Source organism: Phaseolus vulgaris, chromosome 1, assembly GCF_000499845.2.
Source record: "Phaseolus vulgaris cultivar G19833 chromosome 1, P. vulgaris v2.0, whole genome shotgun sequence".
Taxonomy (NCBI): Eukaryota; Viridiplantae; Streptophyta; class Magnoliopsida; order Fabales; family Fabaceae; genus Phaseolus; species Phaseolus vulgaris.
The window spans coordinates 537,290-549,897 of NC_023759.2; the positions used below are offsets into that span (position 1 = coordinate 537,290).

Sequence of the window (12,608 nt, forward strand, 5' to 3'; positions counted from 1 at the left end):
TTTATTTTACTTAATTTATTTAAATACGAAAACATATTAATTTAAAAAATAAAATAAAATTTATTGTCTTACAAATATTTGACAATTATAGTTTTACTGATTAGATATATTTTACTTAAAAAATAATTTATACAAGAGATATCAAATCTTATAATTAAAAACTGAGATTCTTTTTTTATGTGAAAGCCAAATCAAATAAATACTTCCATATAGATTAAATTTTATATGTTTTAAAAAAATAGATAATAACTTTATTTTATCTTTAACCTTTTTTCTATAAGAATCTCAATCTAGTGTAGTTGATAAAGAATCAAGGTATGCTGCATAAATTTCTGAAATACAACAATATTCAACATATCCTGTAATAGTTCAGAGGCTATGTCAATATTTGCTAATTAAATTACAGAACGGAGGGAATAAAACAATGGAAAGGAAAAGAAGAAAAACATATGTTTACCATGTACAACCATTAAATACAAGAACCACCCAATATCCATGGCATTCTGTTTTAACTAGATAAACCTCCCAAAAACTCAATTCTGTTAAATCATGAAGGGGGATTGAACCTTGATGCTTTCCAAATGCCATTGTTGCTGCGTGGCTCCCTAAATCATGAATTCCCATCGGTCATGCATGCTTCAAGCTCAATGACCGTGTTTCCCTTTTGAAGAAAAGAACCTACTAAAACCTCTGTGTTTGTCTGGAGTTGGAGTGGAAGAAGCTGAGGATGAGGATGACTTAGTAGGCCTGTGGTTTGGATTCTGTACAGAAGATATGGCTGGAAAGATTGACTCGTTATCTGATGGACTATATAAACTGTTGGTAAAATGTAAAGGGGAATCTCCACCCAATCGTTGCACAAATGCAGAATTAGCACTGTCTATTTCTGCTTGATCTTGCAAACTTGGGCTATTAGGTTCACGCTCTGTGAAGCCTTCAGCCTTTGAATAAGGAGATCCCATTGTGAAGCCTTCAGCCTTTGAACAAGGAGATCCCATTGGCTCTGTTTGAGGATGCAGAGCTTTAAACTGCTTGCCAAGAAGAAATATGGTTTCCTGACACTCAGCTAGCTTTTCAGCAGCAGCTGTCAAGTCTCTCTCCTATGATAAAGGAAAAAATTCAATCTTAGATTGCCTACTCATCACAAAGAATCCTAGATTGAGATGCCTATTATGATGTTATTATTATGAGTAGGGTTGAGTTTTAATAAACTTACCCTTATGAAAGAAGAAAATAAATTGAGTTTCTCTTGTAAGCTAAAGCCAATTAATTCATTTTAATTTTTTTTCTTCTAGAAGTACTTGTAGAAAAAATTATGAGAGTAAGATTTAGATCTAAAGGTTTTCCAACTTAATAGTATTTTCAAGTATTTGAAAATGCAAAATTAAATCGAGCATAAGGCTGTCTATTTGCATGGGATTACAGCTTTACCTGCTTAGCCTTAATGTCATTATCAGCAGCTGAGCTCTCACTCCTGACAGAGAGTAACATGGAAAATTAGCAATTAGAAATAGAACCAGCACGAGATATTTGCATAAAATATTTGAAAACATGTCAATTTGTAACTTCAGTACTTATAGACAGTATGATACTGAATGTGTATCTAACCTTTGTAGTTGTTCTTCTAGCTCCTTGTATTTGGCCAAAGCTGCTTCATGAGCCCTCTTTTCATCTTCCAGTTCATTCTCTAAAGTTTCTGTCTTCATTCGCAGATGATTAAGCTCAGTCTCAAACTCCTTTGCACGTGTTTCAATTGATCTGTACGATTCTGTCATACATTTTAGCTGTGTCTCAGCCAGGCTATTCGATCTTTGAGCAGAAGCCATCTGTGATTTAACTTCAGCTAGATGTTGCTCTGTCTCTAGTAACCGAGACTTCGTCATTTCAAGATTTTCAGCACATTTTGATAGATCCACAATTGCCTTCTCTTTCTCTAACTTCAGCTCTTCGAACTCCTCCATTGAGAACTTCTTCGTCGTGGCATTTGATTCATAGCCTGAGGCCAAATTTCCATCATCGGGAATCTCAGGATCAGAACAGGGATTAAGAATATGGGAATGGCCATTTTGATATCTCTCTCCTGAAGAATTGTCTTGAACTAACTTATTTTCAGGCAGAGCAATCTTATCTATGCAATCAGGACTATTAGTTTCAGCTTCCGTACCCTTGTAACCAAGAATATTAAATCTGAATTCACTTGCTTTGGCTAGAACACTAGACAAGTCCAGAACAAACTGTGGCAAATTTTCTTCATTGGAGGTAACTTTATTAAAAGTGTCAGAGAACTCCTTCATTTTTTGGCTTATTCCATCTGCATCAGAAGATATATCATGCGCTGCCATTGCTTCTTTGGCTAGGAGCACTACAAAGTCATGAATTTGAGACATTGCGGCTTCTAGATCCGTAGTTATTTGCCCATACTCTGGAGGTTGCTGCGATGAAATAGTTTCTTTTTCTGCATTTAAGGCAACATCTTCAGTGTTACCCTGCTTATCACACGTAACATCAGAAGGCATGACATAATGAGGAACGGCAGATACAGAGCCCTGGATTGAAACGTCACATGCATCTTCAAGAACGTGTTTAATATCCTTCAATATCTTCTCCATATCAGCATCTTTAGCCATTGACTCAAAAACTGATAATATTCTTGATCGAAGCTCTGCTAGTGACGAGCTAGGAACATCAGATTGGGGATCAGGTGCTGATAACTCCTCAGCAGAAGACACATCACTTGGCAATGGATTTGGATCACTATTCTCTTGGGAGTTAGAGGGAACATATTTCCCAGTGCTGACTTCTGATACATCATCGGTCACAGTTTCATTTGCTATATTTTTTGAAGTACCTGAAACTTCACCGCAGTCATTTGATAATCGAGCCAATTTCTCCACCTCCAGAAAGTCATCCATTAGTTCCAACTTCTTAGTGGTATCAGATATGCTCAATTCCTCGGTATTCTTTCCTTTAGGGAATTGGGATAGATCAGAGAGAATTGCTGTAGACCAAGACTCAGCACAACTTCCCACATCATCATTGCCATCTTCGGACATGGAGATCAAGCTTGGTGCATTGCTGGCATTTTGACTGAAAATGCTTTCATTTATGATGGATTTAGGAGATCCCTTCTGCTGATTACTTGTCTGAACTTGTGCTTCCAAAATTTGAAGTCTACTCAAAGTTTTCGCAAACATACTCCTTGAAGCCTGCAGTTCACTATTACGTTTTGCCAAAGCTTCTTTCAGCATCTTTGTTTCTTCTTCCATTGCCAGCAATCGCTCGGTAAGAAATTCATTATCTTTGTGGAATTTCTGAGCATTATCCAGGGAGAACCCAGGCATTGGAGACATGTGAGAATTAGGGGGTTTGACAGGAGACTTCCTTAGTCGAGTTTCTCCATATTCTCGACCAAGACTTTCAACTTCTAGCTTCATTTGCGCAAGTGCAGCTGGACCGGGTAACTTTTTCCGCACAAGACCACGTAATCTTTGGCACTCTGCCTCTAATTTAGCAATTTTTTTAACACCCTCCATGTGCTGCTTGTTAGCAGCTTCTGCAGACCTCATACTCATGTTCTTTTCTTCATTGCGAATCTCAAGCTCTTTGGCAATAACATGAACCTCATATTTGAGTGAATTGATTTCTCTTTCACATGATTCAATGTTGCCCTTAAGAAGCTCAATTTCAGCCTCAGCGTGTGCTTTTTCTTCCCTTAAATTGATTATCATGTTAGAGCGCTCTTGCAAGGACCTTGACAGAGCCGCATTGTCGGAAGCAGACCTGAGGAGTTCTTGTTCAAAGCTTGCTATCCTAGCCTCAAGCTCACCCTTAATCTTGTCCAATTGCTTGGTTTTAGTGAGAGCAACTTCTTGTAATTTCTGTTCATGTTCTTCCTTTAGGTTTCTTATCTGTCGCATACACTCTTTAAGAGCACCATCTAACTGTGACGCCTGATCCTCAGCAGTGAGTTTTGCAAGAGTGACAGACTCCAGATGGTTCTTCAAAGCTAAAGCTTCTGCTTCAGCCTTTTCCCAGCCTGAAGGGTTTCGATGATATTAATTCCAAGAAACAATAAGACGCACTACATATTAAGGCGTTTGAATATTTTTAAATAGGAACCATTAAAGCAGTATACCTGAGACAGCCTCTTCTGCTACTTTAGCATGCTGTTTTACCAGACTTTCCTTTGTATTTATCTCCGAATTAGCCGCAGACAGTTTTTCATTTAAGTCCTTGATATCATCCTCCAGCGTCTGAACGTTTTCTTCATATGCCTTCACTTGATCCTCCAAACCAGTCAGATGAGAATATGACTCTACTGAGATTTGGACGTGGCTCGGCTTCTTGTTTACCCAAAAACAAAGATCTTATGTAAGTTTGCAAAAAAAATTAAAGACAAATGTAATGGCTAAATGAGTAATATCCAAATTAAGCCTTTGCAAGAAAATTACAGAAGGAAATGTAGCCCCTTTAAAAAAATAATGATTTAGTCCTTCAAGAATGATAACAAACGTGGGGCACATTAGTTCTTCGGTCATTTTCTCTCCCTTGTTAGCATATGGGGTTAGTCTTTAAAGAAGTTAATCCTGTACTAACTTAGTCCTTGACAAAATAATCAATGACTCAAATTGTCCTTCTAAAAGTTAACTCAAATGGGCAAAAGGACTAAAGCATCCCATGTTTGAAATCTTGAAGGACTGAATGGAATTTTATTTTTTACAGGGCTCAAACTGTCCCCTATTTTGGGGTGGGGGACCAATTTGGACATTTTCCACTCGTTAAAACTCAAAATCATCACGTGTGAGTCAAGAAGGTGAGAAAAAAACATACAAGATAATTTCCTCGATAAGAAATATTAGAAACTACTAGTTCTTTGCTCTAGTGAACCGACAATAAATAATAAATACATACCTGAGTGGCCGCAACCGCAGCAGAGTCCAATTCTGCAGCTGCTTTATCTATCACAGCCTTGTCCGACGATTTTTTCTTCCATGGCCAGCGTCGGTCCATTGAAAAGCACGCACACCTTATAATCCAAAACAGTTGAAATTAAGATCAAAAGCAAGTTTTATTTTCTTTTCTTTTCCTTTTTTTAACCAGCGGGCACTGCTAAATTACCACACACACTATATTATTACACACCAACTAGTAACTCAAACCGAATACTCAAACATCTCATCGTTTCAGAAAACGCCACCACGATACCATCACCCAAGTGGCTTCCCTTTTCAACGCTACATAAAGTATATATGGCTACATGCACTCGTCGGTAGTGTCGGTGGCCATAGAAAGCACACAGGACACAACACCAAAAGCAAACAGTGCAACAGGGCAAGGCCAAATTGTAGATTGCACATAATTTGGCACCCATTTGGGTCCCCGATTGACTCATGTTACTATATTCGTGATGTTGATGCATTCATTCACACAGTAGCAAACATAAGCCAATGATGCTAACCGCGATCTCCAAGATCTAACCATAGCACTTCACATATTCTCGTTCCATGATATCACAGAACAGAACACTCAAACCAAATATGCATTTCCTCTTCAGAATTTCTTTTTAAAAAAAAAATGAACCTTACTTCTTTGTTAAACAAAAGCATCCTCATCGAAAACCAACACAACTACAACCCACAACACTATAAAACTATTCTTTGGAATATTTAAGGCAACTCAAATTCAAATTTCAGATTAAACTGGAACAATTTAATACCAATTAATTCAAATCCAAATTACAAACTTGAAATTAGATCCAAATTAGTCAAGATTTTCTGAAAATGAAAATAATTCATCTGAGGAAAAAATTGAATAAAATTTTCGGAAATGAATGGCTGAATTCGACACTCTGCAACTTCGTTCTTCCAAATTTAGAAACAAGGAAGATGTAACACCGAGCAAAGAAGCCCTCCAAGCACAAACTCGAGCCACCGACAAAAATTGAAAAGTCGAGAAAAATCGCCCGCAATGGCGAGTAATCAAAACAAAAAGAAAACGCACTCGAGGAGAAATGAAGCAATAGAGGTTTACTTCGGTAGAAATTATCAGAGCACACAAAATAAAGAAAGAAAAAAACAACGAAGAAAAAAAAAAGTAGGAAGTAAGCAACAGCATTGGATGATTCAGTGGGAGAAGAAGCACCGGCGAGGGCAAAATCGACTTACCGAAAAAAAACGGGAAAATGCGAGTAGCTGATGCTGCTGCAATGAGCGAATGGTGAGGTATAGGGATTGGGACTTTATGCGAGAAGGAGTGACGGCGGAGATGGAGGTGGCGGAGGCAATGGCGGTGGCGGGTTGGGCTGAGATATTCGGAATTAGGTGGCTCTTAAAAAGCAAGACGTTGCAGAAGCTCCAAAAACCATCACCTTTTCACACCTCTTTCTCTCTCTTTCTCTCTGTTTGCGTTTATGTTCTCTTCGAATTCAATAAATAATAATAAATATTAATTAATATACTCCTCTTTTATTTAAACAATAATAAGAAATTAATAAATAACTCCAAGGTTGTTTTTGGTGTGAAATGACGAAATTGACCTCGAGAGAGCGTGAAAATAGCGACAATAGAAAGCTTGCGGCAGAAGTAGACGTAGGTGGGGTGAGCTGTATCCGATAATGGAAGTGGTATTATGAGATAAGTATAAATAATTACACGGATACTGATACGATACAGACACATTATTTAATAATCGTGTTTGATGTGTATTTCTAACACATCGTACACCATTTAAGAGACGTGTCCGAATTTCATAGATTATTCTTGAGCTTGCGGAAAAAGAAGGAGTATGGTGAGGAAAAAGAAGGAGTATGGTGAGGTGAGCTGTATCCGATAATGGGAGTGTTATTATTACTATTATGAGTTATTTGGTTAATTAATTAATAATTAATAGTGGGATTATTGATTATGGTGAGAGAGAAAAAGGGTGAGAATGGGTTTAGGGAGTGTTTGTTTGGACCACCGTCAGTGAGTCACTGACTGGCATTTTAGTTTGTACAGCTCACGCGTTTGGTACGCAGCGAAGACGTATGAGTTGGCTGCTTTCTAAATGCGTTAGTGTCGCCACTTCTTGACATGACAACAACGTGGAGTTAGAAAATTCCACCAACGTAACACCTTCTTTTTTTATTATTATTTTTTCACAAATATCATTCATATATACTCTTCTTTAGTATTTCATACCAATTAAAAAAAATATTATATCATTCGTCTCACTGTTTTCTTTTTCGAAATTAATGTTTTTTTTCTAATATAAGCTTTAGATTTTGTGGATATTTATAATAAAAAAATTATTCAAATTAATTTTCGTCATGAATGAATTTTTAGTGAACTAGAATATTTTTTTATTATTTTACATAAAATTGATTTTTATCCATAATTTAAACTTTAAACATTGAATATTTATAAAAAAAATATATTAGAATAAAAATTATAAAATAAATATTAATTTTTATATATTAAAATAATTAGTTTAAATAATAATTAAATTAGAGACCATTTTAAAAATTAAAAAATATTTTAGTTTTTAAATTAGTTTCTATTATTGTTAAATAGTTTTTAAATTGGTATCTAATTATCAACTAATATTTTTGCTATTAAATTTAGAAACTGTTAAAACCTGATTGTTAATTAGATATCAATTTAAAAATTATTTAACAATAATATAAACTAATTTAGAAATTAATTTGTTTTTTAGTTTCTAAAATGTCTCTAATTTAGTTACTATTGCAACTCATTATTTTGGTTTTTAAAAATTGATTTCTATTTCATGATTTTCTTGTAAGGATAGGTTTTTATATTTTTTTTACAAACGAATTTTCAGTGGATTATAATGTTGAAATACTTCTTATTGACTTACTGACCTTCTGAAATTTTTATTATAAATACATAATTAAATTTAGAAAAAAAATCAATTTTATGTTATAATATATAAAAAAAATATACATTTAATCCTTAAAAAATTATTTACAAATCTTTTACATTAAACAACTCTATGAAGTTTACTTTGAGTTGTATGATAGTAGCATTTTGGTAACAATGTTTAACATGAATTTAGAATATGAAATGGGTGAGACACGTTGTTACTTAATCACCATCACCTTTCAAAAGGGGAAAGCTATTTAATATAACGTGTCTAGGGAAACCCCAAGAGGGAGAACCAAGGTTTTCAAAGCATATATTTATGGACCTATAAAAAAATGTGCATATGTTTATTTTTTTAATACCAAACTGAGGAACCCGATGAACCATAGAACCAGACCAATTCCTATCGAATGTTCCAATGGATTGAAGACACATTAGATAATACTTTTAAATGCTTCAGAAATAATTTGCAATTAGTTTTGGTTAACCTAAAATTATGCTTAATGGATTTCATTATCAATCACGTCACCTTATCTTTACGCAAAATGGCTAAATAATTGTGCAAAAGTACGCACAAAGTGCCATAAAACTAGCTGTACTCGGATAATAAGACATTTATATAATGGTGTTTGGGATGGAACATGGAACTGTGATATTTATTTCATTTTTCTTAGTGGGAAAGTCTTTTGGAATTATGGTATTTCGTGGTAGTTTATAGAACCATAAATTAACTAGTTTAAGTTAGTTTTAGTTCTCATTTATCAATACAATATCCTTAAATGTATATACTTTTAGTGTCTAAGAGTTCATTGAATATTAAGATAGGCACACGTTTGGAAAACAAAATTTCCAATTTTACTTTATTATAATATCAAAAACCATGTTTGTGTTTAATCTTGTCACGATAAATTTATTTAGCATCTCCTTCCTTGATTGATATATGGTTTTCAAATATATTCTTTGTAAATTATATTGTCAAAACATATTTTAAAGCACTTAATAAATGAAAACAACGATACTTATGAACAAAATTTATGAGACATAATCATGTCTCGGGTAATGCAGGTGACATCATCTTCGAGAGATCATATAAATAGTGATTTCAGTCAATTAGATTCTTAGAAATTCCCACTTACTCCTGTAAATGTAAAAACTTCTTCCCCCTCAAAATGCAATTCCACGGTAAGATGTTGGAGATATTTTCCAAATATCAAATATACATATATACCAATATGCTGATAAAAAAATACATATATACTAATATATCTTCCTATAAATCATAAATTACGCTACACATAAGTTAACAACTGATATTCGACTCATCACAACAAAAATCCATGACTGAACATTATAAATAAACCCTTGACAAAGGTGTAAGGTCAACCGACAACAAAAAGAAGAAACTTGAAAGAAGGAACGAAGAGGCAATCGGCACGTCAACAATTATACAATTAACACCAGATACTATCTAAGTCCACTTTACCTATACAGATACAAATGTTTAATTAATATGTAATTTATTTTAAAAAATAATTAAAACCAGCAAAATTCTTTTCAAGCAAATATTAAATGAAAAATAGTAAACTTACTTTGCGTGCTTTAAAAACTAGCTAAATCCTTTTTTTCTATAAATTTAATATTGTGTGATAGTAGTCAGAGGAAAATAGATTAAATTAATGAACTTAATTATCGTATACAGAAATTTTCCACACCAATATTTGGCCATAATTATATAGGTCATGATTATGTAGTATGATTTGTTGACTTTTGAAGAAATAGTTTAAGAAATGTATTTGACATAATTTGAAATTAATTAATAGTGTGAGCATTGATTAATTTATCAAAATAAATGCACTATCTAACTAGTACTTAAATTCAACTTAACCTAAATAAGCATAATTTCAATTGAGGTGGCAACTAATTTAAGATCTTGGTGTTACTTAGGAGTCAACACAAGTTATATATGTACCTGTATTATACGTATCTAACCTTTTAAATTTTGTTCTCCTCAATATATGTTCAAATTGAAAACGAGCCCTTACCAAATGACATCATTTTTATTCCAATTTGTTTCATTTTCTCAAATTTAATCATGAGATTAATTGTCAAGTCGGGAACAATAATTAGTAGATATTTTATTAAGGTACAGATTTTTAAAATTATATTTTCTTTATAAAATATCTATTATTTGCACATTTTTTAATTTAAAGTTTTATAAATAATATTACAATTAAAATATTACTGGCATACAAGGGATGAAGTTATATTTTTAATATTTTAAAGAAATACCTAAATATTTTAATTTTATTTCATTTAAAATAGGTTGACTGTGTTAAAAATGTCACATCAATTAGATATAAAATTATTTTGTAGTATATAAGTAGTTAAAAATTTTATTTTACAAATTGATCTTATAAGATTGAATTATACTTAAAATCCATTATGTGAAATACACATCCCTCGCACCAAGGCTACTAACTCGTGTGTGCAAATATATATTATGGGTGGTCTGGTAATAGTCCGATAACGAGTAACACGATAAGTCCAACAAACTCTCGTTAAGATAGACTTTAAATGACTCTGATACAATGCTAATAGTGACTTTTAAGTTTACACTCACTTATAAAAAATAAATATCTTAATCGATGCAAGATCTCCAACATATACTTAAATACGATAATAATAAGATGTTATATTATCAATTATATATCACTAGGTTTTTGTTAGTTTATCTTATTGATTGTTACATGTTAGTTTGAATAAATGTATGATTTTGTTTATGTTTTTTTTTTTTTAAGATTATACACGAATCATAACATTTTTTTAATAAGATTTGAACCTTAAAACACTCCATAATTTATTATTAAAATTTTGCCAAACGAACTTGTGATTAAGGTTTGGGATTAGGTCTAACAAACACACATAGGAGAACAGCATATTATGGGTTGTGAATATAGAATGTGTGTTTCCAACTGTATTAACCCTGTTATCCATTTTTAAGACTTATTTTTCCCCAAGCAAAACCAAATACACAAACCATTAGTTTTTCTGAATAAACTATGTGAGAGGGATAAGAGAAGCCATTTTCTTGTTGAATGGTCCCAAAACAAATACAAATGATAATTTGGCAGAAGATCAAGATTTGGATATGATGTTGGTTTATTGGTTTGGGCAATTTTGTTGGGAACCCTAATTTGGATTGATGAATCCCAAGAACAAGGGTATTCATGTCCATATAATAATTAATTGCAAAATCTGTATAGAATATGTTTTGGGACATTAATAAAAAAAATAACAATAGTCACGAGACATTAATAAAACATTGAAAAATAAAATATGTTATGGGACAAAGTTTCCTAGTGCAGCCAAACAATCCACATTGAAAACCTTGCCTCTTTCTTCGGATTCCACATTTGTGTATGTTGTTGGAAGATGAAAACACATATAAGTCTCCATAGCAACTAAAAAGTAGAATTGCTTCAACTATTAAAAGGAAAAAAGAAAAATATATAAATCATAAATATAAAGGAATAGTGGACACAACTAAAATATCATTTTAATATATTTTTTTATATAGGTTAAATATGTTTTTCTCAATTTACTCTAACACAACATTAGTTTTAATTTTAACATTAGTTTTAATTTTAGTTTAAACTTTAGATCATTCAAATATTTATAGTATAAAAATAATTAAAAATAAATTATTATGTATATAAACTTGATTTAATTTGAGGTTCACTTAATTAGGATGACTACTTTCACATTTTATTTAGTTTTTATCATCCATTCCTGTTCAAAAAATTAAAAAAGAAAACAAAAATATCAAAAAATATATAACGAAGAAAAAAAACGAAAGAACTAATATCCAATACAAAATGTCAAAAATCTAATAGTGGAAATTTATTTTTGTTAACATGTGACATGTCTAGAAAAATTCTCATGTAAATTTTAAAGGGTTTTTGGTAGGATTAATATGTTCTTTAATTTTATTATTTTTAATTAATGTCGTATTTCGATTTATACTTAGATTCATACTCTTTTAATTTGATCACTAAGATATTAGAGACTTTGATCTCAACGTTGAATCTTTTAAAGAAGATTCATTTGAGAAATTTCAATTCCAACAAATCATGATTTCAACTCATATAAGATATATAAAGTCGTCTTCTATTTAAAACCTTAAATGATAAAATGAAAATTATTTTAATAAAAAATACTATAAATTAAATTTATACATGTATGGGTCGGGTCCGCACGACCGGGTGAAAGTCCAATATCCGGTCAAGATCGACCGACACTAACATATTAACAAGATTAATTAAAAATCAAAACTAGGTAATACATTCTTAATCACTATTCATATTCTTAATTCGATCCAATAACAAACGACTCATGATAATCATATAAATAGACACAGATTTTAAGAATCAAGTTCGTCATCATTTCGTACTAAATTCTCAAGTTTCTAACACCGAAATCTTATTTGAACGTCAGGTGTTTTTTGCAGATATCATCCGAATCCAGAATTCACAAAAACAATAAGCAAAAAGATTAAAGGAATACGAAGAGATCATTTAAGCAGAAAGAAGAAAAGATAGACCGACCAATTGACTAAAAATAAAGATAATCATCCTCTTAACTCCAACCCCAATCAAAAATCATACATGAATTAAATCAGTTTAACTCTAAATCGTAAACTCTAAACTTCCTTCGTATTTTAGTTTTATTTTATAAATGTTTGAAAAGAAT

General features: G+C 32.2%; 1 protein-coding gene across 1 annotated transcript; it reads right to left on the reverse strand.

The window, feature by feature from the left end:
- Positions 1–299: 299 nt before the first annotated feature.
- On the reverse strand, positions 300–6,554 carry LOC137816344 (filament-like plant protein 4). The gene is made up of 6 exons (XM_068619443.1): positions 6,165–6,554; positions 4,912–5,026; positions 4,136–4,343; positions 1,609–4,036; positions 1,432–1,474; positions 300–1,100 (listed from the first exon to the last, which is right to left on the reverse strand). Exons 2-6 carry the CDS (start codon positions 5,008–5,010, stop codon positions 645–647), a joined length of 3,234 nt encoding a protein of 1,077 aa, XP_068475544.1. The 5' UTR covers positions 5,011–5,026; positions 6,165–6,554; the 3' UTR covers positions 300–644.
- Positions 6,555–12,608: the final 6,054 nt, after the last annotated feature.

What these genes read in the sequence shown, in the direction of transcription:
- LOC137816344 (XM_068619443.1), bottom strand. Translation starts at nt 5,010, where the DNA reads ATGGACCGACGCTGGCCATGGAAGAAAAAATCGTCGGACAAGGCTGTG. An exon ending in CTAGAAGAACAACTACAAAG is followed by an intron (nt 1,475 to 1,608) that starts GTTAGATACACA and finishes ACTCTCTGTCAG; the next exon opens with GAGTGAGAGCTCAGCTGCTG. An exon ending in ATGACATTAAGGCTAAGCAG is followed by an intron (nt 1,101 to 1,431) that starts GTAAAGCTGTAA and finishes CCTTTATCATAG; the next exon opens with GAGAGAGACTTGACAGCTGC.